Source organism: Cydia amplana, chromosome 1 (assembly GCF_948474715.1).
Source record: "Cydia amplana chromosome 1, ilCydAmpl1.1, whole genome shotgun sequence".
Lineage (NCBI taxonomy): Eukaryota > Metazoa > Arthropoda > Insecta > Lepidoptera > Tortricidae > Cydia > Cydia amplana.
The window spans coordinates 7,955,965-7,982,304 of NC_086069.1; the positions used below are offsets into that span (position 1 = coordinate 7,955,965).

Consider the following 26,340-nt stretch of genomic DNA (forward strand, 5'->3'; position numbering starts at 1 on the left):
ATAATTCCAGTCTTGCTAGGCTGACAACCTTCACGGGCGCTATCTTAGATTTAGCGCAAATTAAATTAATGACACCTCGGTCATCATTAGGAAAAGTGACGTAGGCATAAACCACTCCACCATAAGCTCTTTCACTAGCATCTGAAAAGCCGACTATAGTTAATGAACAGTTTTCAATGACACCAATATGTCTGGGAATGCTAATGTTAGATAGTAGCGGTAGTTCACCTTGGAACTGTTGCCATTGGCGTACAATATGATCAGGCGGCAATTCGTCCCAATCAATTTTCAAAAGCCATAACTCCTTTATTAGAAGCTTAGCGAACACAATTACAGGGGCAACTAGGCCCAGAACATCGAATAGTCGAGCTACCGATGAAAGAATGTTTCTTTTACTACACGGTCGATCGTCGGGACTAACCTGGAACTTGAATACATCTTCACCAGGATACCAACGCAGACCTAAAATCTTCAACGTTGTATCATCGTCGAAGGTGACACTTTGGGATAAATGTAGTCCTTTCGGTATTTCTTTCAGAACAGCTGCAGAATTTGACGACCACTTTGCCAGTTGGAATCCACCTTTCAAGAACAAATCCAGCAGTTGTTTAGTCGCTTGCATAGCTTGGTCTTCATCAATAACGGAACTGGCTACATCATCCATATAAATATCACGAGATGCAATTTCCTTTGCGAGTGGGTATTTATCACCTTCATCAGCTACTAACTGTTTAACAGTTCGCAGTGCCAGAAAAGGACTGCTACGTAGACCGAAGGCTACCCTATTATACTGAAATACCTTTATAGTTTCTTCAGGATTAAACCTATAAAGTATACGCTGATAAGGACGATCCTCCCCCCGTACGTCAATACACAGATACATTTGACGTACATCAGACGTGATAGCAATACCAAACAATCGTAAGTTTAGGAGAATGCAGAACAAGTCAGCTTGAAGACTTGGTCCTGCGTGAAGTATGTCATTTAACGATAAACCGCTTGTGGTCTGTGCACTAGCGTCCAGCACAATTCTAACCTTTGTGGTTATTCTGTCAATTTTGACAATTGCGTGGTGGGGTATGTGATAAGCATCATTTGACTTATCATTTGGAACCTCAGATAAATATTTTTTATCAATATGTTCACGGATAACTTCATCATAAGCTGGTTTTAATTCAGGTTGCTTGACGAATTTTCTTTCAAGCGCTAAAAATCTGCGTTCAGCAGTCTTGTAAGAATCGCCTAAATTGCTTGGGTCCAATTTAAACGGAAGTGCTACTTCATAACGTCCGTCTTCCAAACGATTGATTGTATTCTTGAAAATATCTTCAGCTTTTTTCTCGTCTGGACTATGAATCACTCCTCCATCCAAATCTTCAATTTCCCAGAATTTTTGCATTAAATTTCCGACATCAACCGAAGTAAAATACCCAGCTGCTGAGTAGGAAGCGTTAACTGCGGGAGCATCGCCTAGTATGATGTACCCCAGTGTAGTTTCTAAAGCGTCAGGCAAACCAGGTTCGTTTTCAATTTTATCTGACATTAACAATTTGGTGAATAACTTAACACCAAGAAGTACGTCAATTTCACCTGGAATCGCCCAAGAGTCATCTGCTAGATGTAAATTATCAAACAGATCAGTTGCAGATTGATCAATATGACAGGTCGGTAAATCAGGCGTAATCTCATCTAAAACAAGCGCTTCGATAGTATATTGATGTTTAGGATCATATCTTGACCTAAATGTTAAGTTGACATTTCCTCGGATGGGTTGTGTTATCGTTGTTCCACCTAATCCATTTATTGACGTCACTGGGCTGCTGTGTACAGGAAGACCTAAATTCTTGCAGCACTTCAATGTAACGTAATGTTTCTGTGATCCTGGATCCAGCAGACATCTCAAAACCTTGTCCTTGCCGTTACGCCCACTAGCGAGTACCTGAGCAGTGGCGAGAATTTCCGTCAAGGGTGATGTAGTCTGTCCCGATGCCGAATGAGTACATACAGAGGCACCGTTGTCCTTTACGGATGAACTTGTGCTAGCTTCACTATCATCCTTAGATGAAGACTTGGACTCGTTGTTATTCATTGCAGGTTTTGAGTTTTCGAAGTGTAACGTTGTATGATGTTTGCCTTTACATTTACGACAAGTTTTCTTCGAGGAACATTTCGATGCAGTATGATGCGTGTTCAGACAATTAGTGCACGCGTGAGTTTCCTTAACGAAATTAAATTTTTCGTTAGGCGTGAGTTTCATGAAATTATTGCAATTATAAAGTTGCGAGTGATCATTACTCTTGCACATAGCACATGAACTTCCGTTGTCATGCCCTTGCGTGCTAACATACGCTTGGGGCGTGCGAGGGAGGGGAGCTCGCACGCTGCTAGTGTTGGCAGCGGAGCCGCTTTCAGCCTTAGTTGGCGTTCGTTGCGATGTCCGATATAAAATCTTCACTTGTTCCCTAACGAAACAAATGAATTCGTCATATGTAGGCATTGTAGAAGAATTCCGAATAGACATCTCGAAATTCTTTGTGGTATCTGAATCTAATAACTTAAGACCCAGGTGAATGAAAATAAAGTCACTTAAGTTTTCGAGCTTGAGTTGTCTTATTGCTGAAATAGTAGCAGCAAACGAATCAATTATTTTTTCTAAATTAGATGCCGAAGGACCGTTGATGTTGACAGGTTTCATCGAAAACAGCTGGTTTAAATATGACGTAGCTAATGCGCGTTTATCATCATATTTCGCGATCAATGCTTCCCAAACTGTGTTGTAATTTTCTGCGGCAGGTATAACTCCCGCACAGATCGACTTTGCCTTTCCTGTCAAATGACTAAACAAATAATGAACACGCTCAGAATCCGTAAGTTTTTTATTCTCATGTATGACACGCTTAAATGTTTCATAGAAGAATGGGAAGTTTTGAATATCTCCATCGAAAGAAGGAAGTTCAATCCGAGGGATTTTAATGGAGTCGTCCTTACATGAATGGCTCGAATCCCTGGATGCCGAGAGGCTCGGAACAGGTGCATCAATTTTCGAAATTTGACATTTGATTACGCAGTAGAGATCTTCAAACGCATTCATTGCGCTGTAGTTGACGATGTACTCCGGGTCCAACTCCAAGTTCAGAAGATTGACTTCATCCATCAACTCTATAAATTCTTTTCTCAGTTGATCGACCAATCGAGCTTGCGCGATGAACTGCGAGAAAGCCTTCTTGTCACTGCTTAACTTTGGAATCATGTCATAAATATTTTGTAAACGCATGAAACATTGAGCACGTTTTGCTTCCGCGAGCTTAAGTCGCGTTGCCATGGTTACCTAGTTATTACTATGACAGCACGAAAAAATATGAACAATTTGTGCTAAGATGCACAAATAATTATAAATTATATTCAACTTGTATAATACCTTAATGCAAGTCGAAGGAAAATGAAGTAAATACGAACGTTACGCTTGTATAATACCTTAATACAAGTGTAACCTTCGCAATAGGTTAATTACAGTTTATGAAAAAACTGAGGCTTTTAGGAATAATTTACCCGTAGCTTTCAGTTTAGTAGAGTGTATTTAGTAACTTAAAATACACTGAAATTATATACTTAACGAATATGGTGTGCAAAAATGTTCCGTGAAAATTATGTCACAATATGACAGTTACAAAATACGAAATTTATTTGTAACGCATTTATAAGGTAGCGTGATGAATAATCCCACACGCTACGCGTAAATGAAATATGAAATAAAAATAACAGACAATAAGAATAAATTAATTTACTGACCGTACTTTGAAATAGAATTATGACGGGAACATTTTTTTGAAAATTAAGAAACCGAAAGGAAATCCGAAATTATATTTTGTACCTACGCGATTCAGTGAGCAACAAGGTTATTATGTAATATTTTTAAAGGTAAATTTGGAAACCGGTTCAAAGGCCAAAAAATGGGGATGCGGAAAAACTTACATGCACTGGTTCTGCGTTTTCCTCCTTATAGAGTCTCCAGTCTCCACTGATTCGGCGGCACTTTATTTTGTTGTATGTATACTTAATTATAGGGATCCCTTTGGTTTCATTTTCTTCAACACACAATATATCGAATCGAGTTTTATTTTACATGTATTGATGTGACATGTGACATTTTTTTCTCTTTTTATTATCGCCTTGCCGTCTATATTGAAAACCCGACAAGGAGGTCAGAATTCATAGGTTAAGTATTTAATACGTGGCGCAAACACATGTCTATAAAAATATAGGTACATACTATTAGAGGAGAAAACACCATACATCATTAAATAAAGGATTTAATACATACAAATATGGAAAACAGGCATAGCTTACGTAAACCACACTCCTATGCCGTAATGGCCGTCGATCCACACTGACAGGGCCGCGCCAATCGTAGTCTTCCCATCGACACCGAGTACACCGACCGTATAGGGAGGGTTGCACTCGAGCAAACCACATAATCGGTTATCAATACTTAGGCTACACAGCAAATTATATAAGTTACTTAGGTTTAGGTTGGTTATAGGTACACGTCCATATATCCCCACGCACCAGTTATTGAGCATGCCCTGCGTGTTGAGTAAATAACAAAACTTATCAAGCGCTTTATTGATAGGTATACCTAGTATCAACTTCTAATAAGACTTAATCGCTATATTATTTGCCTCAATTGCCCGCTGTAGAGCATTAGTATACCTACACTAATGTATGCATCGTCCAAAACGAAATACTTATTGGAAGATACCTAATACAAAACTCGTACATACTTCTTATTTTAGTTTAAAATGTTAAAATATTATTTATATTAAACGAGCAATTCTTGTTTATTTATTTATTTATTTATATATATATATATATATTGGGGATCTCGGAAACGGCTCTAACGATTTCGATGAAATTTGGTAAGTATATAGGGGTTTTCGGGGGCGAAAAATCGATCTAGCTAGGTCTTATCTCTGGGAAAACGCGCATTTCCAAGTTATTATATGTTTTCCGAGCGAAGCTCGGTCACCCAGATATTATTATTTATACAAGGCACCGCCATCTGAGCAATAAGATCAACGACAACCACGTGGTATCAGTGAACTCGCAACATTATAATATCTACTTTCCCAACCGAATATGTTGAGTTATCCAATATTTTTCTTTACCTAACAAAAGCTGATGAAACACTTAATAATTTCAGACCGCCGCAGCCCACGTGACCCCCATGGTGACCGACACCATCCGCAGCAACATCAAATTCGGCGAGGCGACCATGAACGGCGGCAGCCCCTCGCACTCGCCCAAGATGAACGGCATCGGCAGCGCCTCCTCGACGCCCAGCCGAGGTGAGACGGACGCCGGGGAACACTGTGAGTTCATTCAGTTGTAGGCACGTTTGCACGGCGCGTTGGGGATGGCGGTTTATAATACCAACGGAGTTAAATGTGGAATGGATAGCGTTTCATGCATGATATACCCCGGTCGATTTGGGACACCTCCTCTACACTATAGGTACTAGAGCAAAACATAACGTTCCGATGGGGCCAAAATCTAGTACCTATAGTGACTGGGAAAAGTGCTCTGGCAAGGATACCTTAAACGTATTTATTTTTTGTCTACATACGGGATATACGTATCTGTCTAAAATGTTATTTAGAACGAAATTTTTGATAAATTATTAAATACTTACCCTTATTTTAAAAGTATTTTTGATAAAAATACCCAAACAACCTAAACATAAGAGCGTAACACACAAACAAGATCTTGTTCAATGATATTTTCCTGTTTGAAGTCATTCGAACAAACTAATTTAAACGATTGTGGTAAGCGGTATTAGATAAAATCTCGCATCATCGTAAACTACCGCTGCTCAATTCTCAGAAACCGTTCGTCGGCCTTCGATGCTATCCATTCCACATTAAACCCATCTGCAGTCATACTAGAACTGAACACAAACCTTTTTTGTTTCGGATAACCCGGTATGGCTGTAGTTAGGTACTTACTCAATATGAGTCCATAAACAGAAAAGCTCTTTGACAAAGCACGCTAGGAACTGACACGCTTCTAACCATGCCTGACATTAATGCATAACGATTCAAATGACACTCATTTTAAATGAAAGGAGAAGGTTTTGACTTTGAATAAACAAAGACTTATCACACTACAGAGAATAAAGCTTGCATTGAATAAGAGCATGATTGCACATTATGCATTGTCTAATCAGCAATGCACTCACAAAAATATCCTCACTAAACAAACACTTACCACACGAGTGTATGTAAAAACCTATAGGTACATAAGCTAACATCTTCTCTAACAAACTACATAAATATATAGGTACATTTGTATAGAAAGGAAACGAATACGTAGGTAATGTTCGTAATAGTTATATAAAACCGCGCCTAAAAGAATTTGATAATTAATTGTAGGCAATATCACTGTGGTTTTTTGCTAGTTCGAATGAAAACCGTTTGTTCTGTAAATGGTCAGCATCGTTCACGCCGCCCAAGAGGAATCCAGTGACCGGAGATGGGGTGCTGCTGCAGCCTGCGCGACGTCGGCACCCTGCCGCCGCCCTGCGAGGTGCCCACCCCGACCTCGAGCCCCAACCCACCCACCGCTACTACACCACCGACTGGCCCCCCAAACCTGCCCAATACTATGTTCACTCCACTTCCAAACCCAGTCACACCTACCGACAGACTCCTTACAGTTTGCTTGGGTTGGAATCTGACGACCCTGAAAGGGACCATCCGATACTAGACGAAGATTCACTGTCTCCCCAGCCCGTATTAGATAGACATTGGCCACCTTTCCCCGCTCAGCATTATTTGGAACCATCAGATAAAAAAAATCCGTATCATCCACTACTACCCCCCTATGCTTTTGTCGGAATGACATCAGCTTTAGGCGAAAGACCAAAACCAGATTACAAATATGATCCTGTGCCGACTCTAGGCGGACTTATCGACCCTTATATTCATGCACAAGCAAATCCGCCACCAAGTCTTTTTAGATACGAACGCGATGGTCCAATACCTGAATTTGCTCTTTTCGAGACTCCCAAGCCACCCGGTCCGTACACACTTACTGGTTTTCCTCCCATTTTCCCAAGACACGTCCCCGGGTTCCTGTTCGATCTGAAACGGCATGCTGAAGACTTCAGACCTAAGACGTACTATGTAGACTATCTTCGCCGAAGACAGATGGGTGGGTGTTTAATTCACCTTAGACTGAAGGAATGCCAATAATGCACCGCTCACCTGATGAGACACTTGATCAGGGTATTTTGAGAAATAAAGCTTCTGTTCATTGCAAATAAATATATAAATAAGTGTTTGCTGTCAAGGTTCAGTCTGTTTGTATTTTGAATAGACATTTTGTATAGACAATATGGTCAAGTAAATACCTATGTTAAAAATATCAAACAGGCAGGATTCCTTCATGTCTCAAATTAAACACTCAAGCCGTTTTATTCTTTGCTTATTCGTTGGTCTTTTTATTAAGAAATAGTTTGCAGATGGTCATGCAATTTATCTTAGTTAAGCGTAAATTGTTCGTTTTGTAACAGTTATTAAATATCAGGAGGATAAAGAGATAATTGCTTGTGTCTGTAATGTATTTAATTGTTTATTTATAGACGTGTAAATATAATAGTGTCGTCATAGGTTTTTGCATTACGTAATTTCTTCGCCTATCTTTCGCACGCCTTGTCGTATGTCTTATAGTATTAGTAGTGTGGAGAATTGGCCGGCTGGTGGTGTTATGTTAATTAAATAGCTTTAAATATATTAATATAATAAACAACAAAAATACAATTACCTACAACAATTGAAACGATTGTTGTTGCTGGTTGTTTTTTTTTTGTAGTGTTGAATTTCATTGTCTTTTCTCTCTACTCAGCAGAGTATAATAGAGAGATAATGACAAGTATGTCATTATGTTTTGGATTGAAGAAGTTTAATTGCAATATCAACTAAATATAAAGGTCTGCTTACAGGTTTTCTCTTTCCATCGTTGATACATAAACGTTATTCAATCCATTCCATTTGAGATTTCTTCATACGTAGGTACCTACATAAATCGATGACGATATAGCGACACATATTCTAATAGTTCTTCCTTTTACTATTTCATAGGACATAAAAATCTTAGTTTATTATTAGTAGTAGGATTTCCATAATCTGTAGGAATTAGATAGTTTCCGTTTTCATAATGATAGCTGTACCATGGAGTAGGTAAATATTAAATAAGAGTCCCAGATACGCACATGTATAATTATTAGCATGTAATAATCACTTTTTTGTCTCTTGTTACTAGGTGTTACATGTATTTCTTTGTTTTTTTTTTCAAGTCTAAATTACCTCCTTAAAATGAGATAGTGTAAAAGTTGATTTTACGCTCATGTGAGTGAACAGTAATTGCTGTTCCCTCTATTTATATATTGTTAAATAATGTTGAGTTTTTTACATTTATATCTTGTTTTTACAGAAGGCAACCCGATCACCGGTGACGGCTACAAGTCGCTGAACGGGCAGATCAACACCGTGACGTCACTAAATGGCAACAGCATCATCAACCACAATCGCGTGCCGCCCGGCGGGTTCTCCTCCGGTCTCTGGTAGACTGCCCCTACACTCAAATTCGACTTATATTTTACCGTCTACCCCCACGTCATAAAAGACAAATATTTTGTAAAAAAATAAGATTATTTCACATTCATCAAGAATTCCTTTATGACTGACAAAGAAACATGACGTGGTATCCACAAAATCAGTAAGTAACTTGTCGAGTTTTGTTTGGGATTATTGATGAATAAGGAACAATCTTTATAAAATACAGTTTTCATGCATTTATATTAACAATTCCATTAATCAACTAAATTTCAACGACTGTCTGGATATCACGGTATTACCAAGAGTACCAGTAATAATTAATAAAATCACAACGTCCATTCAAAACAGAAAGGGTATATGTTGTTAAATAAATCCTTAGCCTATCCCATAAATATTTACTTTTCGAATAATTAAGCATAGATGATTATAGATATTTTTGTAATAGTAACATTATTTCGATAGATATAAATGCTATAGATTCGTAGTGTAGGCCCTTTGAATTAATAATAACCATGAATTAGTTACGTCAATAACAATGCTTAATATTTTTTATTTGCGTCCGAATTGATTATTAAATATATATTTATTATAATTTCAAAGGTCAACGCAGACTTGAGAACTTGGATATTATACTCTTCACACTTTAATAATTATTTTAACTTTGATATTGTGAATTAGGAGTGAGGATACGTATCAGCAATATACCAAAACGAATAGTGCCTTGATTGGAGATGGGGTGAAATTCTATAAGAATCTGTGTGAGATTGAGTAGGCATTAACGGAAAGACAGTGATTATATTATCTATATTTCACGGTATAGAAATAGTAATCATACGGCACTCGGGCTAAATGATACAAATTATATTATATCTTAACTTAAACTTTAATATTTGACACTAATTAAGAGTCCTTAATCTCTTTTGTTAAATTTTATTATTGTATTACCTAATTTAAATAGAGGGTTTATAGATTGCATTTATTTTGTCTTTACATGAGTTTATTTTTTTTAGTTTATTTTCTACGCGTTTAGAAATAAAATGTAAAAAAGTATTGAATTTTGGTCGATTATCTGTTAACAAAATTGGTGATTTTAAGGACCATAGTTTTGTAGGATAATAAGTTGTGGTGATGTTTGTATACATTGTTACAGCTTATGTAACCACATAGTGTAGGCATATCAACTTTGTAAAAACATTTTAATATTCTATCTAACCTGAACGCATAATCGCAGGCCTAATTATAACAAAACTGTTAATAGATAATAACCATTATTTCAAAATAAAGTTTTTTTATTGATATAATTCTCGTTTTATTAGAGGTCCGCTATGCTATGTGCAGTAACGTAGCGTGAACTAATCTAGCCGTGAGCGAAAACCATATCTGCGAGGCCCTTTTCAATGGGTTTTCCCAGGGAAATAGAAATAAAAAAAGGTTAGCTTTGCGAGGCCCCCTAATGTGCGAGGCCGTGGGCGAGGACCCCATTCGCCCACGGCCAGCACACATAGCCCAGCTACGCCAAGTGGGCTATGTGTGTATTGTCACAAAGCACTCCTCCACAACTCTAAGCTCCTATGGAAATATATTTTGGTCATAATATTTATACACGGTGTTTACGAGGAACCTGAAAGATTTTAAAAGTGTATTCCTGATCATATTTAAAGACTAAAATGTCCTATAAAGTTTTCCCGAATGGGTATCATTCTGAATCCCTAACAACGTTTGTCCTAAAGTCACTTGCCCTAACTGGTTTGTCCTAATGTGCACACGCCATAACGATCAATTGTCATAACGATTATTTTCCATAATGTAAGGTTCTGAAAAATGGTTAGGTTTTAGAACTTGCTGCCACAAAAGTGGGTTAGGTTAGGGTTCAACTGCGACCCTCGCAAAAAAGAAAATATGCAAAAATAACATTAGGATAAGTAATCAATATTAGGATAACCAAAATTAGGGTTTTTAGTGTTAGGACAACTGATCATCCAGGGGTCGGACAAAAAGTGCGGATGACGTCAAACCACTTATAGGATGATTTCAAATAGTATTTTTGATTTTCATAAACAATTATCACTTATCATTTATCAACCTCTTTATTAAACGATATCGCCACTTGAAATGAGTAAGTACGTTTTTGACTGACACATTGTCAATCAGATGAACAATAAATTGACTTCGTTATGGTTTAGCTATTGTATCTTCACGATTATATTTAGCTAAAATTTAGCTATAAAAGTATAATAACATCAAATTATCTTTTTTTATTTTTACTAATCTTACCTACTGTTCCCACTTTTTATACCTATTACTACTATTAAACCTATTTATCTGAGGATCCCACAGACTTGTTCTAAGTGTTCTAACTAATTTCAAATAATTATACCTTATGGTAACAAGTTTCGTGAAATTTATTTTATTCACTACATCACCCTACCACCTGTATTATTAATTCCATGGATTTATTTACGATTATTTTGTTACTTCATTAATACTACTTTGTTACTACATGTCACACGGAAGTTTAAATACAAACTCAAACATCATCCTGTGTGCAAGATTACGTCATTTTTACGTCATCCGCACTTTTTGTCCGACCCCTGATTATGACAAACAATATTAGGGAATGCATCGATAGGAGAAAAGACTTTAGGGATTTAGATATAGATCCGATGATTATTTTTCAAATTGGAAGGGTACGAGCATGGTACGAGTATCATCGTAGGTACCCTTCCTGTTTGGTAATACTAGGTATATTAGGTTTTACGAAAAAAAAGTAAAAAATCTTTTTAAGTGTCAGTTTTACCAATAGCATTTACTTTTTACGTATAAGTACAAATATATTTAAAAAAAAATACTTTTTTTTTTCAAAATTGACCCCTGTAGGCCATGTAACATTTTTTCCTTATTTTGGCCTCAGAAACGCGTGGTTGAAATCATTCGGGTTCCTCATGACTCATGAGCACCGTGTAGAAAATATCAGGATTTATGAAACCGCAGCTTACCCCAATTATGTACAGTGCGGGTGCATCGTGTGAAAGGGGGACAAAGGTCTAAAAATGCCAGTCGCTCTCTTCGTAGGGCACGATGGGGCTATGGGGAAACAATTAATCAGGTTCTTTGACAAGTTGCCTTTGTAGGCTATGGATTTATGTTCACGCTATCGTCATATGTTTAGATTGTTAATATTATTAATACTTATTGCATGAAATATTTATAAATATTCGCAAGTTTTGATAAAATTACAATGTAGATAAAATACATTTCGATAACATATTTTTCGAATACCTATAGCATAGCGTAGCGTGTGTTGGAGCTCTCTGCCTCTACGTCCACAGCCGGCATAAATCTCACTTAGAACCTTTTACTTGATGGCAAAGTCTTCTGCATTGAATTTTGCGTTGAAATGTAATTTTTGGTACAAGCTTTTATCGCTGACTGTACTTTTCTTACGACAGACAACTAATACTCATCGAGACAATTCTAAAAGCCCCTAACACAATTAGGTTGCGTTGTTTCATCACAGAGTTCCTATGGCCACCTCCTGTCTCCATCATCAGATCAGTTTGACAGTACCATATTATTGTATTGTCATCAGAACTACATACAGCTGCCAATTTTAGATTCCATTACATTTTAGTTACATACAGGTCGACCTAATAAAAGCTTGTTAAAATATAGTTGAATATATTATAAATATAATTAACTTGTCTACATAAATAACTTACAACATCACTAAGCTTGTAGATCTCCTTCACAATTCGTATTTACTTTAACCCTCTGCGGATTCCTAGAGTTTTCCTTGGCTAGCGTTTGCTCGTCCCTGACCGGTGACTCTATGCTCACCGTGACGGGGCCATCGTTTTCTATGGATACTTGCATATACGCCCCGAATACTCCGTCTGAGACAAAAATAATCCATAAGCCGAGAACAGGACATTTTGAGTCTCAATTATTTTGGCCATACTGTGTCATAAAGTATGACATGAGCCCATGCAGCGGATATTTTACTGCCTGTAACTTTTATTATTTTTTCTGAAGGGCGGGGCGATAAAGGTTGAAAAGATATATAAAACGCACTTACGTAACTTTTACTTATGTAATTAATCTGCATGTAAAATTTATAGAGTCTGAGTCAGACTCTATATAATACCAAAATATTAATAACATAAAAGTGAGTAATATATCTAAAAAAATATAAACTAAAATTAAAAACTACAACTAACTACAATAACAATAACTACAATTATAAATAAAAGACTGTCTCTAGCTCAGTGCCTTGTGGCAGGGTGCCAAGAAGGCTGGCGGCATTGCCGCGCTGGACAATACCTAATACCTTCGTTACAAATAAATCATTGCAAGTTACACCAATGTTTTACATACCTATTTCAACACCAGGTAGGTACCTACATGTTACTGTAATCATATCTTACCTTTAATTTTCTCCGGCTTGTAACTTTCTTTTAGCAGTTCTAAAAACTGTTCATAAAACTTTTTAGAGTCATCACCTGCCATTGCATTATGAAAGTCTGGCTTGTTACCCTGAAAGCAAATGAAGGTGTTGAAATATAACATTAGAATTCATAAAAAAAACATAGCCCACATAAATTTCCAGTATTGCTTTTTGGTTATGAAATAATTATTTTAGCATATAAAACTCTAATTATGCAAAATGCACCAAATGTCTGGGCCGAGAGAAGGCTGATGAAAGCTAAATGTAGATAATACAATGTAGAGTGTAGCATTCAGGTGTTAAATTTAGAGTATGATGTAGAGGTAAATAACCCATATCATTACAGTGGGTAACATGTGTCCAAAAGTGTAACTTGTCTGCAACATACCAATATTAGGGTGTCCCTTAATATGATTTAAAAATTAACAATTGTACCCTCTATAATAATATATTGATACTACCCCAAAACACCCTGAAAAAAGCATCAGAGGGCCTACCGCGAACCACGTTCGACGTGTTACCTCCCTGTCACACTTACGTACGAACTTACAAGTGCGACAGAGAGGCAACACGTCGAACGTGGTTCGCGGTAGGCGCTCTGAAATTCCCATAAATAAATACTGTAAAGAAATTTTGTCAGGTAGAAAGTTGATAATTTTTACTAGGCAACACATAAAGTTTAAAACTCCACTTCTTTCATGAGAATAATTTCAATAAGGTTCATTATTGTGTGTTGTAGAAGAAATACAATGTCATTAGAACAAACCTTCCAAGTATTGTACAAGGTGAATTGACTAACACACAACACTTCGTAATCCTTGTCCACCACACTCTTGCTCCATCGTTTGTCACTGTCATCATTAAATAACCTTGCACTGAGGATCTTACGGACTCTGAAAGTAATTCAATGAAAAAATCTTACACTTGGGAGTAAGTAACAGCAACTATACTTTTTTGTTTGTGTTGATGTAGGAAACTGAAAGATTATACAGTATCGTTTTTTCGCACACTTACTTACATGTATTCCATATCCATCAAGTTATCATTCTTTGAAATTCCGATTAGGACACATAACCCTTGCTCTATATTACTGATAACTTCACCATTTACTGAAATTAGAACAGGGCAGTTAGTAACAAGGTGATATGCAGTAAATGTATAATTTATATTATTTTATAGCAAAGTAAGATAATCACCGGTAACTTTAGCGTTCATAACGCGTTGTATTAATGCTTTCATAGTTGAACTTTTCTGTGATACTTTTACTAATTAGGTTTTTATATAATATACTAAGGCCTGTTTTATTATGCTCAGTTAAAATGTATCTCATTACAAAATAAAATAAATAGCCGGCTATTTTTACCACCAATAAGTAACTCAAAGTATTAACTCTAAATCCGTGCTCAAAGTAGTCAAACTGTCATCTTGACATTTCTTTGACATGCTACATTGGATGCGTTCAGATGACTAAATAATTATTCTAATAGAATTAAATATTTTTTATGCTAGCAATATCATGCTTGTGTCATAATTGCGCTACTCGTCGGCAGATGGCAGTACTTATGATATAGTTGGTCAAACCAATTTGTCAGTAAATAAGAACCATAAAAACTATACTCATCCTTTTCTTTTCGGTGCTAGTCCTAGTGTAAGAGAAAGATAGTATGATTCTCTATGGCTATATTTGAAAGAAAGTATGTTTCTCTATGTCTATATTTGAAAGAAAGTATGTTTTTTATTTCAATAATATAAATTAAATACGTAGGTATTTACATACAAAACTTAAGAACTAAAACCCGTTCTGAGACATGCCGTTTGAAATGAGACAGTCCTTTGACAAACAATATCAAGAAGTATTTTTTTTAGAGTGAGAAAGTTTAGTTTAGGATGGTTTAGGGAACGAACATGAACTGTAGGGGGCACACACGAGCCCCTAGATTATTGGCGCAAATGTAAATGTCAAGTTCAAGTTTCCGATTTAAGTCACAAGAAGGCGTTGGGTTAGGTGATAGATTCTTTATATAATAGTGCCAACTGTCAAATGGCACCAGCATAGGTTTTCCCTATATAGTGAACCAGGCATTCAGATGAAAATTTTGATTGATTTTGGTTTCGTAGCCGTCAGGCAGGCGTCGCTGTCGTGCACACAATCAACAATTATGTAGGTATACTTGGTCAACCAGATCTTGACAGTAGAAAAAGGCGGCAAATTTGAAAAATGTAGGCGCAAAGGGATATCGTCCCATAGAAAATTTGAATTTAGCGCCTTTTTTTACTGACAAGATTTGGTTGACCAGCTATAGGTATGACTTAGAGAAGGGTAACGGATGGCTTTCCATCTTTCTTGAAGCATAAGGACCCTTCTGTATGGAATAAAATAGGATAGAATTAAATAGGATAAAATTAAAAATCCAAATATTATATATTTAAAAAGACTAGTTTAATTCCATTGTAATCTTAATTAAACCACACACAAGATTTGTTTAGGTACCATTCACGTGCCTACATTAAAAGCATATAGGTAATGTGTAATTTTTGTACGAATTTCGTATTTTTTTCATGAGATCAAAAAACTTAGATTTGTACCTATTCGCGCCAATTCTATGGAAGTTCGCTTTATCTATCAATTAACCACGATTAACAGACTGATCAACGTCACGTAGCTGTGAAGTATGAAACTTCTCATACAATAAAATTTAGTGCAAGCTTTAACGATGACAGACCGTCTGTCACCGTTAAAATGTTCGCTAAATTTGACTGCTGAGTAAAGTTTATCAGTCCGCTAAATGTGGTTGGTGCAACTGGTCCTTAATTATTTGGCGCGATTTTATTAAAATTTCTTGCCTACCAGTACCACAAGTGTACCTACTTGTTGGCAGTTGTACTGCGCTCTAACACAAGGTAAAACACACACACGTACTCGTAATAGTCCTCTAAACCAGTAGATATTTGGGCTTTTTGTAAAATAAATATCGAAAACCCGATTCTATCAAATCTGGACGTTCTTGGGCTCATTCTACTCAGAATCGACAGCACTCTCCATCCTACCATTAAAAAAAGATGTAGAATGAGCCCAAGAACGTCCAGATTTGAAAGAATCGGGTTTTAGATATTTATTTTAGAAAAAGCCCATTTAATTCAAAATAAAATTTTGTGAATATTATACATACACTCAATGTAAGTAGGTAGGTACAGATGTACAGTAGATACTGTACGTGTAAAATGAACACAATTAGTGGTGCTAAGATCTGTGCTTTTGGGAAAATACTACATTATAAAAGTACAGGTTGCTGATACTTGAATTAAATACATACAATATTTCTTTGACAAAAATATTCTTATGAGCTAAATGAAAAAATGAAGCACTTCGTGAATCTAAGAATCAGCAAACCAATACATAAATATCATGTTACCCATAAACTATGTGTTGCAATACTTAGTGAGAAGGATAAAACAATTCTTATGCTTCCCTTGATTCTTATAAGTAAGGCAACATAAGTGATCATTACAGTTACTATGGAACAAAATTAAAGTAGATATCAAATATTTAACAGTAGAAAATATTAACAGATATAATAGTACTGGTATATGAACTTAAAAATTAGTTTATCATTTATATTACGCTTCAATAACGCTTCTACTTGTATTATTCTGTTTTCATCAATTGATTACAAATACATATGTATATAAGTTCAATGCAAGTATGTTGGTCACAGTCTGATTGGGTCTAAATATAGAGACATCTCTTTTTGTTAAGCTATTCGGGAATGGTAGGTTAGGTAGGTACTTTTGTCGCATATTCGGAAACACTATAGGTACTTTTGATGCTGCTTGAACTTGAACCCATGTAGATTGCAAGAATTTCAGTTGGATAAATATTAATTAATGATCATGTGCATGTAATACAACATAATTTTTAAGCTCCTGGATATATATGTACCTACGCTACTAAGTGTCTACGTTCTACAGAGCTAAACAGTCTGGATCTTTAGTAACAGTCTTAAATGAAAACGATAAAATAAATAGCGAATCATGGTAGCGACAATCAAACGCGCTTTCAGCAAACGTGTATCAAGTGTATTAGTGGTTATAAATGTTATAATACCTACATACCTACGTTATAGGTACATTACCTATAACTTAAGAGTATTAACAATACCTTTAACGTCTTCGTACCATAAAACTATTAAATTACGACCTTAATAAAATCAACAATGGAAGCTAAGATTTTCCAATTATAATGATTTCGTATTACAAGGCTCGAAATTAATTCATGTCATAATGAATTCACAACTGTAAGTTTTTAATTTAAATATGAGTTGTATTTAGGTACGAAGATCCCCCGCAACGCTTTTAAATTAAACAGCCTCTTACTCTTATGTTAGATACAACCTCAAAAGAATCTTAATGCTAGACCTAAGTAGAAGTAGTATCCTCCATTATACACAACATTTTTAAGACACTGCATTAAAACATTATTGCTGAAAGGTACCACAATATGAACATACATGTTCTAAATCCAATTCCGAAGTCCAGAAGAACTGAATACATATAACATCTACAACTCCCTTACCACAAATATGATAATTATCGAATTACGACATCTAACGTCAAAACAAATTTAGGTAGGTAAATAATACCAACTCGTAACCTTATTGTAAGTACGAGTAAAGTCTACTATTTGTTAAAATTGTAAGTAATTACCATAGTTACTATTAGTGTTTGCGGCACATATATCAGTACAATGCTATTCCAACTGAGTGTAGGTATGTTATGTTATGTGCACAGACCCCTTATTAATACGGAGGTTCTTCATTATCGAACGAGTTTAAGCGTATTTATTAACTAAGTTAAATCGTGACGCAACAACACGGCGGCAGTTTTTGTTTACAGTGACTATGGAGACTGAACACATAAATCAGTATAGGTATTTACTTAGTTTTCTATAAAACTTTGCGTAGGTAGGTAATACTGTAATGACATTCGCTTTCACTTGTCATTGATCCGTTTTATAAATCCACACTCGTGTTAGTGTTACGCTAAAGTGGGCAAAGGCCTATATGAGAATTTTTTATAAAAAAAAGAAAAAAAAATGATATTTTCTATCGTAGTACATATATATGTTACTAGTTCAGAACTTACACTACTTATATATATTGCTATTGTATACAAACGTTCGTTTGAAAGAATATCGAATCAAAATTGGGCATATCGGCCTCGGCCCACCTTACCATAGTAAGTAAATCCCCAACAATTATCTCTCAGTCTATTGCATATGTAAAAGTTTTGGAATTCGATGCAAATTGAAAGATCGCTAATAACGCAAGTTTATATCTAGAACATTCAAAACTCAAATTTAATTATCATACTCGTAATTATGACAATACAACATTTCCATAACCTAAAAATAGACAGTTCATTTATTTACACTCGTGCATTCGCTTCAGTCATACAGACAGGCAAAGTTGATTATACAGTTGGTTCAACTTTTAATGGCAGATTGTTGTTTTCAATTTGAGGAGGCTGCGCTTGCGTTTGTTGCGCGAGCTTGTGGGCGCGGAGGTGTTCCATGTACCGCTGCTTGTTGTCAGGGTTATTCATGACTGAAGCTACGAATTCGGACGTTTCTTTTTGTAGAGCTACAATTTTTTGTTGGATTATCCTATTTTTGTGCATGAGGGCAACGGTTTTCCAGGCGAGTTCTAGGAGAACTCTGTTCTGGGCTCCATTGTTGCTGGGTGGGAGCGGCTGCGACTGGCAGGGCCGGGGCACCTCGGGCGCCGGCGGCGACGACAATCGCTGCAGCCGCTGTAAGCGCCTTGCCTCTCTCAGACGCATAAGGTTGGAACCTGTAAAAGAAGAAATTTATACTTATTAATTGCTGAAATGTTAGACAAGTGTCAGTAAAATGGATGCCCTTTAAAAAATCGCACCAATCTTAGATACAAGATGGGCGTATATAAAATCTACAATTACAACTTCAAACCCGCTACAGTATCAGAAATTGTAAAGTAGTTACCTACTCAAATGTATCATGTGGCTCAATATTAAAGCAAACAGGTAAACACATGCGCAGGTATCCACCTAAATATATACATACATGCGAGATTATTTGCTAATGGAAACTAATATCCATAGCTTGATTCATTCAATAAATCACGCGAAATAATTGACTATTATCATGACATGAGCAAGTTTGGCTGCATACTTAGTAATTAATAAAACGTTATTTAATAAAGTCGGCATTCTAAAATTGCACTTTCGGCTGTAGGCGGCGCTGGGCCAATCGGGCTCAACATCACGTTGCCACAACGTGGCTCCGCGCATGTGCGGGCCAACGTGCCGGTAACACTAGTCTAATGTTTACGCATATAGTTCGCTCTAGAGATACGAGGAAATAAAATACCTAAGCCCTATACGGCTGTAACGCCAAAAAAGCATTATATTGGAAGTTAAAATTTTGTTTCGGTCCATCGGTGAATCTGTAAGTTTTTGTTTTAATTTTTTTCGAGTTTGGTATCATAAATATATAAAAAAAAACATAAATACAGACGGATGTAAATAAATAAACAGTTGACATATCAAAATAAATAATAATATTCTGGAGAACGGGTAAAATAATCTCCTAAAGCTCTCAGAGGACCCTGAACCAGTCTCCGGATTCTGAGCCGGATTTATGGAATTCAGATTCCATAAATTTTATTCATTGTTGGGTGAGAAATGTCAGAATGCACTCGTAACTGCGCCTGAGCAATAAGGGTTTTCTCCAGGTAAAGTACATGTACTTTGAACAAAACATCGATCGATGAAATCGAATCTGATGACAGTGATGACCGAAGACATGTGCCCTACAATTGGTATACAATTTGTATTGATTGAAAATAGTCTTTAGATTTTACTTGAAGACACATTATAATAACCATTATTCGATCGAAGCTTTATAAGAAATCAAAAAGACGAAGAAAAATAGAGTAGGTACTTATGAGTCATATTGATTGACTATATATTTTGTTCAGAGCGCGCCAAGCGCCAGATTAACTCTGACCTCTGACCTTCAACTATCTAGAGTTTATGCATGGACCTAGAATATTACGGACGGACTGTCACCTAAGACAAACTGTGACACTGCAATGGCGGACGGTTTGAATGTGTGCGTGTAGACGAGTGTTACCATGTAACACAAATTCTCCCCTAATGGTGAAACAGTTATTTTTAATATCGTCCTCGTTTTCAAATAAAAAAATAGGACAGTTTTACGTCAGACTGGTAATTTCCCGATACTAAGGAGCGATACTTAACGTTTGTTTGTTATGTATTACATTTTTTTTTGTTGAAAACTAGATATGTTTCAAGTTAAATGTATAAATTAAAAAAACATGACGAACTGATTTCATTACGATGCTAAATATCATTAGGTATTGAAAATAATGTTTGCACAATTACTTTGTGCAAACATAAAGAATAGTATTTAATTTATACATTTAACTTGAAACATATCTGGTTTTCAACAAAAAAATTATAATACATAACAAACAAACGTTAAGTATCGCTACTTAGTATCGGGAAATTACCATATCGACCTAGTTTGAAATGCACAATCAATAATTTAACCATTTACCTAAATGATCTCTTAATAAATAATGATTTAATAAGAAGGGTATCAATTACCCTACTTTCGGGAAATTACCCTATTCATGTTACTGGTCACACTCCTGTTTTGCAGTTTGATAATTTATAAACAACAAATTATCGTGATTTTACGTACTAATTGATAAACTTAAGTATGAAAAGTTATTCCGTGACTTTTTTTCTTTCGATCGGTACAATTCTAGCAGGAATTAACTACGCATGCCGCCATATTTTTATATTTTTCTTCGACATGTTTACTTCAATGACGTTTCGATTCGTCTGACGGCAAACTGGTGGATGTGGGCTGTCAATGTGTGTGTGTCACGCGTAAATACTTAGAAACTGGTGGATGTTGGAATCACAGTTGTGTTGTAAGCGAAACTCTGTCCGTAATATTATAGGTTCATGAGTTTATGGGTCAAATTACAATATTCGTAGTTTCGCACCGGCTGCATTGTTGTGTATATGTAATGTACAAGTATTGAGGATGTAAAAAAAGGGGTCACTAAATGTGGCGAGTTGGCGACGAGGCAAGGACTTTACAGTACTATTTACTTGTACTAGTTTATACCTACATATATGAGGTTCCCAGTCACGTTATGTGCGAGCATGCGTTTAAAAAGTGGCCAACAAAAATAAACGATGCTCCAAACGTATGGCAGAGCCACGTGAGCTGCCGTAGGAATGTTTACTACAGCTGTCTTAGCGCATACGTGTTGTGTGTTCAAATGCGCGTACCTAAGTAGGTATACATAAGTCTTAAATTCGTCTACCAGACACAATTTGACGCTACGTGTTATAAATAACAGTTTGAAAGTTTTTCGTCAGGTAGGTGCGAATGAATGTTTGTTTACTGACCCATTCAAACGGCAGACAATGGAAAAAAGGTCAATAGGATACACAGACACCTCAAGGTATAAAGTTGTTCAACTACCGGCGGGGCGAGGTAAGTCGAGGTGATATACTTACATATATCATTGATTATATAGGCGAAAACACGCTTATCCCACGTACGCAACGTATGCAACGCATTATGACATCTGAACCCTGAAATTTGTATGCTTAGAAACATACCTATACCTACTTGTCATATGCAACGCAACGCATGACAAGTATGGTTCTAAGCATACAACTTTCAGGGTTTCAGATTGTCATAATGCATTGCATACGTTGCGTACGTGGGATAAGTGTGTTTTCGCCTTATTTGTATGAGGTGAATGTATAATGTATGTAATTTGATAGAGATAATCTAACGGTCAGTCAGCCGCCGGATTTTACCGAAGGTATCTATACTTAATTATATTGTTTAAGCAGCATCCCGGTTACGACACTTGCTGTAAAGCTCTATACGAGAGAGGATCCCTCGGCCACACACGCTTACGTAGGTAAGTAATATACATAGTAGATATGTACACACTTACTCCAGATTTTATATATGTTTAGGTTAGAAAAGCAATAGGTACTTCTTGATGTCTGATAGGAGTGATAGGTGAACAGTTTATTCACATAAAGGTGCGGTGATAAATAAATACGAAGAAATTATACTTAGTATCCAAGTTATCCAAGTAGGTACCTATACCTACCTTCTTAGTTATCTAAGTTAGTATGTAAGATTTATTCGGTTTATCATAATATGGTCGAAAGGATGTAGAAATGTGCGTTCATGTTCAACTGCGAATTTAAAAATAGATAGACATAATAATTTTTATACCTATTGACATTTTTGGCGTAAACATGAAATACTGTGTCGTAGGTGCCTAAAGTCGTAACCTAACTACCTACGTTCTTTTATTATTGTGTAGGTTAAAGTTTTCAGCATTTTAGCCAAAGTTTTCGGTGCAGAGTCGGCATTCCACATTATCTTTGAATATCTGACTGACTATAGTATAAATAACAAAAGCTTATAGGGATATAAATAAAAGGCGAGGTCATAATAGGCAACTTTAGCTCTGTAAGTAAATTATTTACTATTGCGCTGCGAATACAATCAGTATGTGAGTCAAGGATGACGTCGCCGGGTCAACGAACTTTCGCCGGCTCGCGGCCACAGCCGTTAGCTAGCTGAGCTACAACATAAACAAATACAGAAAGTCCACTCTACTTTATTCTTATACATTGTGCATTATATGTGCAACTGTTCTATACCTTGCCCAGGTATGGAATAAACCTTCTGTAATATTAGTTTTGTGCTCTCTGTACGAAGTAGCTAGAACGTGAGCGAGCCTCCGCGGGCCGCACGAGACAGACTGCCGTATTCGAACTTCAAGATATTCACACGAGACGACACGTACTAGATCCATTCTAAATACGTTATAGTTTAGATTTCAACTAGTTCTCTTTTGCAGCGCAATTCGGGCAACCAATGTCACTTTTACGATAGATCGTGTTAGATATCTATTAGATGTGAATTAGATCTCTAAGTAGCATCTTGTGGAAATCGTTCAAGAGTATCTCCAGAATCGCGGAAATGTCAAATTTGACAGGTTAGATCTTAAACATATCGTTATCGAATCTTGGCGATGTCTAAAAGATATAGATGTCTATTACAAAATCCGAATCGGGCCCAGAATCTCTTTTCGATTTGAATTAAGCAAGCAAGTATTAGACTTTTTAATATTCGCGGTTACAAAAGAATTATCGTGTTTATGTTTCCTTTTCCTGTATATATGATACAGGGCGGCCAATAACCTAATCCCTCACGTGGAACTTTGGAACTTTTAGTTGTAGTTTTGGTTTGACAAAAGAATGCTGAAATACTTGTACTAACTAGCACAGCATCTTTGACACCATTGACTTTACGACTCGTAATTTATATAGTATTTATCGATGTCTGACACACGTATCTATGATTCATAGATATCTAATTTCCAGGTATGTTTTTGCAAGCGATAAAAGATATTTTTAGGGTTCCGTACCCAAAGGGTAAAAAACGGGACCCTATTACTAAGACTTCGCTGTCCGTCCGTCCGTCCGTCTGTCACCAGCCTGTATCTCATGAACCGCGATAGCTAGACAGTTGAAATTTTCACAAATGATGTATCTCTGTTGCCACTATAACAACAAATACTAAAAATAAAATAAAATAAATATTTAAGGGGGGCTCCCATACAACAAACACGATATTTTTGCTCTGTTTTTTGTTGATGGTGCGACGATTTTGTCAGTACAGACTGTGCAAGTGTTACGTCAAAGTTCTATGAAATTATGACATATAAACTTGAACTCCAAGTTTAAAATAAGTCTGGGCTATCAGCATCGCTGCAGACTTATCTTGGTTTAACTCTATCTACTGTTGATTTATTTTTACAGGTAGCCGTTTCTATTCAGGTATAGGTATCCCTGTAACCTATACCGGTGAATATCCATAATCCCCATAAAATTTGATTCCTTGATAAAAAGGTCTTTAACCTAGTTACGCAATATGCAGTTGGTAGGTAAATGAGAAAATAACGTAAAATAGGGTAAAATGCATAACCTCTAGCCGCCCTGAGATCTATAAAAAGGTCTCCTGCTCCATTCTAATTTGAACTTTGTGTTGACAAAATAAAATTTCATTTTGCTTGGCAAGGTTTGACGTATGGGCGGCTAGAGGATAAAGACAACAGTTTACACAATTTGTTATATATATTAACATCCAAACGATGTAAGAATACCTACCTAATTTATGCCAGAATTTTCTGTTGGTGGGTTTTCCTATTTTACAGGCGTTTTTCATGTGTTGTGGATTACTTAATATGAAAGCATTAATATGAAGGCAGTCGCTTTCGTAAAAACTAGTGCCTACGCCAATTCCTGGGATTAGTTGCCAAGCGGACCCCAGGCTCCCATGAGCCGTGGCAAAATGCCGGGACAACGCGAGGAAGATGATGATGTGCGGTAGGTCAGTGCCACAACTCGGTGTTAAGGTTAAATCCAGTTAATCATTTATCATTTATCATTTAATCATTCAATCATTAAATAACTAAGCTACAAAACCAACCGTGGGCCCGATTCTGATTTTGAAATAGACATCTATTAGATATCTTTTAGCCATCACCAAGATACGATAACAATATGTTTAAGATCTAACCTGTCAAATTTGACATTTGCGCGATTCTGGAGATACTCTTGAACGATTTCCACAAGATATGACTTAGAGATCCAATTCACATCTAATAGATATCTAACTCTATCTAACCAGTATCTAACGTAAAAGTGACATTGGTTGCACGAATTGCGCTGCAAAAGAGAACTAGTTGAAATCTAAACCATGGACCTAGAATATTACGGACGGACTGTCACCTAAGACAAACTGTGACACTGCAATGGCGGACGGTTTGAATGTGTGCGTGTAGACGAGTGTTACCATGTAACACAAATTCTCCCCTAATTGTGAAACAATTATTTTTAATGTCGACCTTGTTTTCAAATAAAAATTTAGGACAGTTTTACGTTAGACAATAAAAAAGGTGTGTACGTATCTGATTTTATAGGTCTTGAAAATGCGCAATATTGCACAATTACTTTGTGCAATCATTATTTTCAATACCTAATGATATTTAGCATCGTAATGAAATCAGTTCGTCATGTTTTTTAATTTATACATTTAACTTGAAACATATCTGGTTTTCAACAAAAAATTATAATACATAACAAACAAACGTTGTATCGCTCCTTAGTATCGGGAAATTACCATACCGACCTAGTTTGAAATGCACAATCAATAATTTAACCATTTACCTAAATGATCTCTTAATACATAATGATTTAATAAGAAGGGAAATCAATTACCCTACTTTCGGGAAATTACCCTATTCATGTTACTGGTCACACTCCTGTTTTGCAGTTTGATAATTTATAAACAACAAAAAATTATCGTGATTTTAGGTACTAATTGTTAAACTTAAGTATGAAAAGTTATTCCGTGACTTTTTTTCTTTCGATCGGTACAATTCTAGCAGGATTTAGCTACGCATGCCGGCATATTTTATATTTTTCTTCGACATGTTTACTTCAATGACATTTCGATTCGTCTGACGGCAAACTGGTGGATGTGGGCTGTCAATGTGCGTGTGTCACGCGTAAATACTTAGAAACTGGTGGATGTTGGAATCACAGTTGTTTTGTAAGCGAAACTCTGTCCGTAATATTATAGGTATAATGATCTAAACTATAACGTATCTAGAATGGATCTAGTCCGTGTGGTCTCTTGTGAATATCTTGAAGTTCGAATAGGTACGGCAGTAAGCTACAAAACCAACCGTGTCTTACTTGATGTACTTGCGAACAACACACTAACCTTTTTTGATTTTCCTTATTCTCTTCTCACACATGTTGTCAAAATATTATTCACTCACAAAACAAACACTGGCAGTTTACAAACTTGTATTGAAAATAAAAATTCGCAAAAACAATTGAACGCGTGTTGTTCCTTCAAGTTACCGACGTGGAGTGAGTGAAATAAAATCGGTAGGCAAGCAAGCGAAGTGTGATCGCGCGGTCGTAGCGCCTCGTAGCCGTAGCGTAGCCGCGCTCGGTCGGCGCGGCGCTCGGGCGCCTGAGCGAGAAAGAATGTTGGGGTGGCTTAATTACTTTCAGTTTTCCTCACGAGAAAGTTTGTCTGGTCTGGTCAGAAATAAGTTTTAAATATAGAACAAAACAAAAGTATATTTG

General features: G+C 36.4%; 3 protein-coding genes across 6 annotated transcripts in view; 1 reads left to right on the forward strand and 2 right to left on the reverse strand.

Moving 5' to 3' along the window:
- LOC134647441 (microtubule-associated protein Jupiter) overlaps positions 1-9,916 on the forward strand; it is a 160,586-nt gene extending 150,670 nt beyond the window's left edge. For 2 of the 3 annotated variants that reach the window (XM_063501796.1, XM_063501791.1), the window contains exons 3-5: positions 5,201-5,345; positions 6,490-6,582; positions 8,491-9,916. In XM_063501796.1, the coding sequence (XP_063357866.1) occupies positions 5,201-5,345; positions 6,490-6,582; positions 8,491-8,624 (372 nt within the window). In that variant the 3' untranslated portion in view covers positions 8,625-9,916. The remainder of the gene's footprint in view (positions 1-5,200; positions 5,346-6,489; positions 6,583-8,490) is intronic. The other variant, XM_063501803.1, reaches the window with a different exon arrangement.
- Positions 9,917-12,330: 2,414 nt separating this feature from the next.
- LOC134652892 (D-aminoacyl-tRNA deacylase) lies at positions 12,331-14,377 on the reverse strand. Of its 2 annotated transcripts, none has more exons than XM_063508096.1 (5): positions 14,256-14,377; positions 14,078-14,168; positions 13,826-13,952; positions 13,040-13,148; positions 12,331-12,508 (listed from the first exon to the last, which is right to left on the reverse strand). In XM_063508096.1, exons 1-5 carry the CDS (start codon positions 14,296-14,298, stop codon positions 12,342-12,344), a joined length of 537 nt encoding a protein of 178 aa, XP_063364166.1. In that variant the 5' UTR covers positions 14,299-14,377; the 3' UTR covers positions 12,331-12,341. The 2 variants fall into 2 exon arrangements, with proteins under 2 accessions (XP_063364166.1, XP_063364177.1); XM_063508107.1 differs by having other exon boundaries at positions 13,826-13,910; positions 14,256-14,354.
- Positions 14,378-18,327: 3,950 nt separating this feature from the next.
- On the reverse strand, positions 18,328-26,131 carry LOC134652893 (uncharacterized). The gene is made up of 2 exons (XM_063508124.1): positions 25,967-26,131; positions 18,328-18,908 (listed from the first exon to the last, which is right to left on the reverse strand). Exons 1-2 carry the CDS (start codon positions 25,998-26,000, stop codon positions 18,529-18,531), a joined length of 414 nt encoding a protein of 137 aa, XP_063364194.1. The 5' UTR covers positions 26,001-26,131; the 3' UTR covers positions 18,328-18,528.
- Positions 26,132-26,340: the final 209 nt, after the last annotated feature.

Excerpts from the sequence above, each read along its gene's own strand:
- LOC134652892 (XM_063508096.1), bottom strand. The coding sequence starts at position 14,298 with ATGAAAGCATTAATACAACGCGTTATGAACGCTAAAGTTACCG. Across the intron at positions 13,149-13,825 it reads CCTTGTACAATACTTGGAAG|GGTAACAAGCCAGACTTTCA; the intron begins GTTTGTTCTAAT and ends ATTTGCTTTCAG. Across the intron at positions 12,509-13,039 it reads CAAGCCGGAGAAAATTAAAG|ACGGAGTATTCGGGGCGTAT; the intron begins GTAAGATATGAT and ends TTTTTGTCTCAG.
- LOC134652893 (XM_063508124.1), bottom strand. The coding sequence starts at position 26,000 with ATGTGTGAGAAGAGAATAAGGAAAATCAAAAAAG. Across the intron at positions 18,909-25,966 it reads AATAAGGAAAATCAAAAAAG|GTTCCAACCTTATGCGTCTG; the intron begins GTTAGTGTGTTG and ends CTTCTTTTACAG.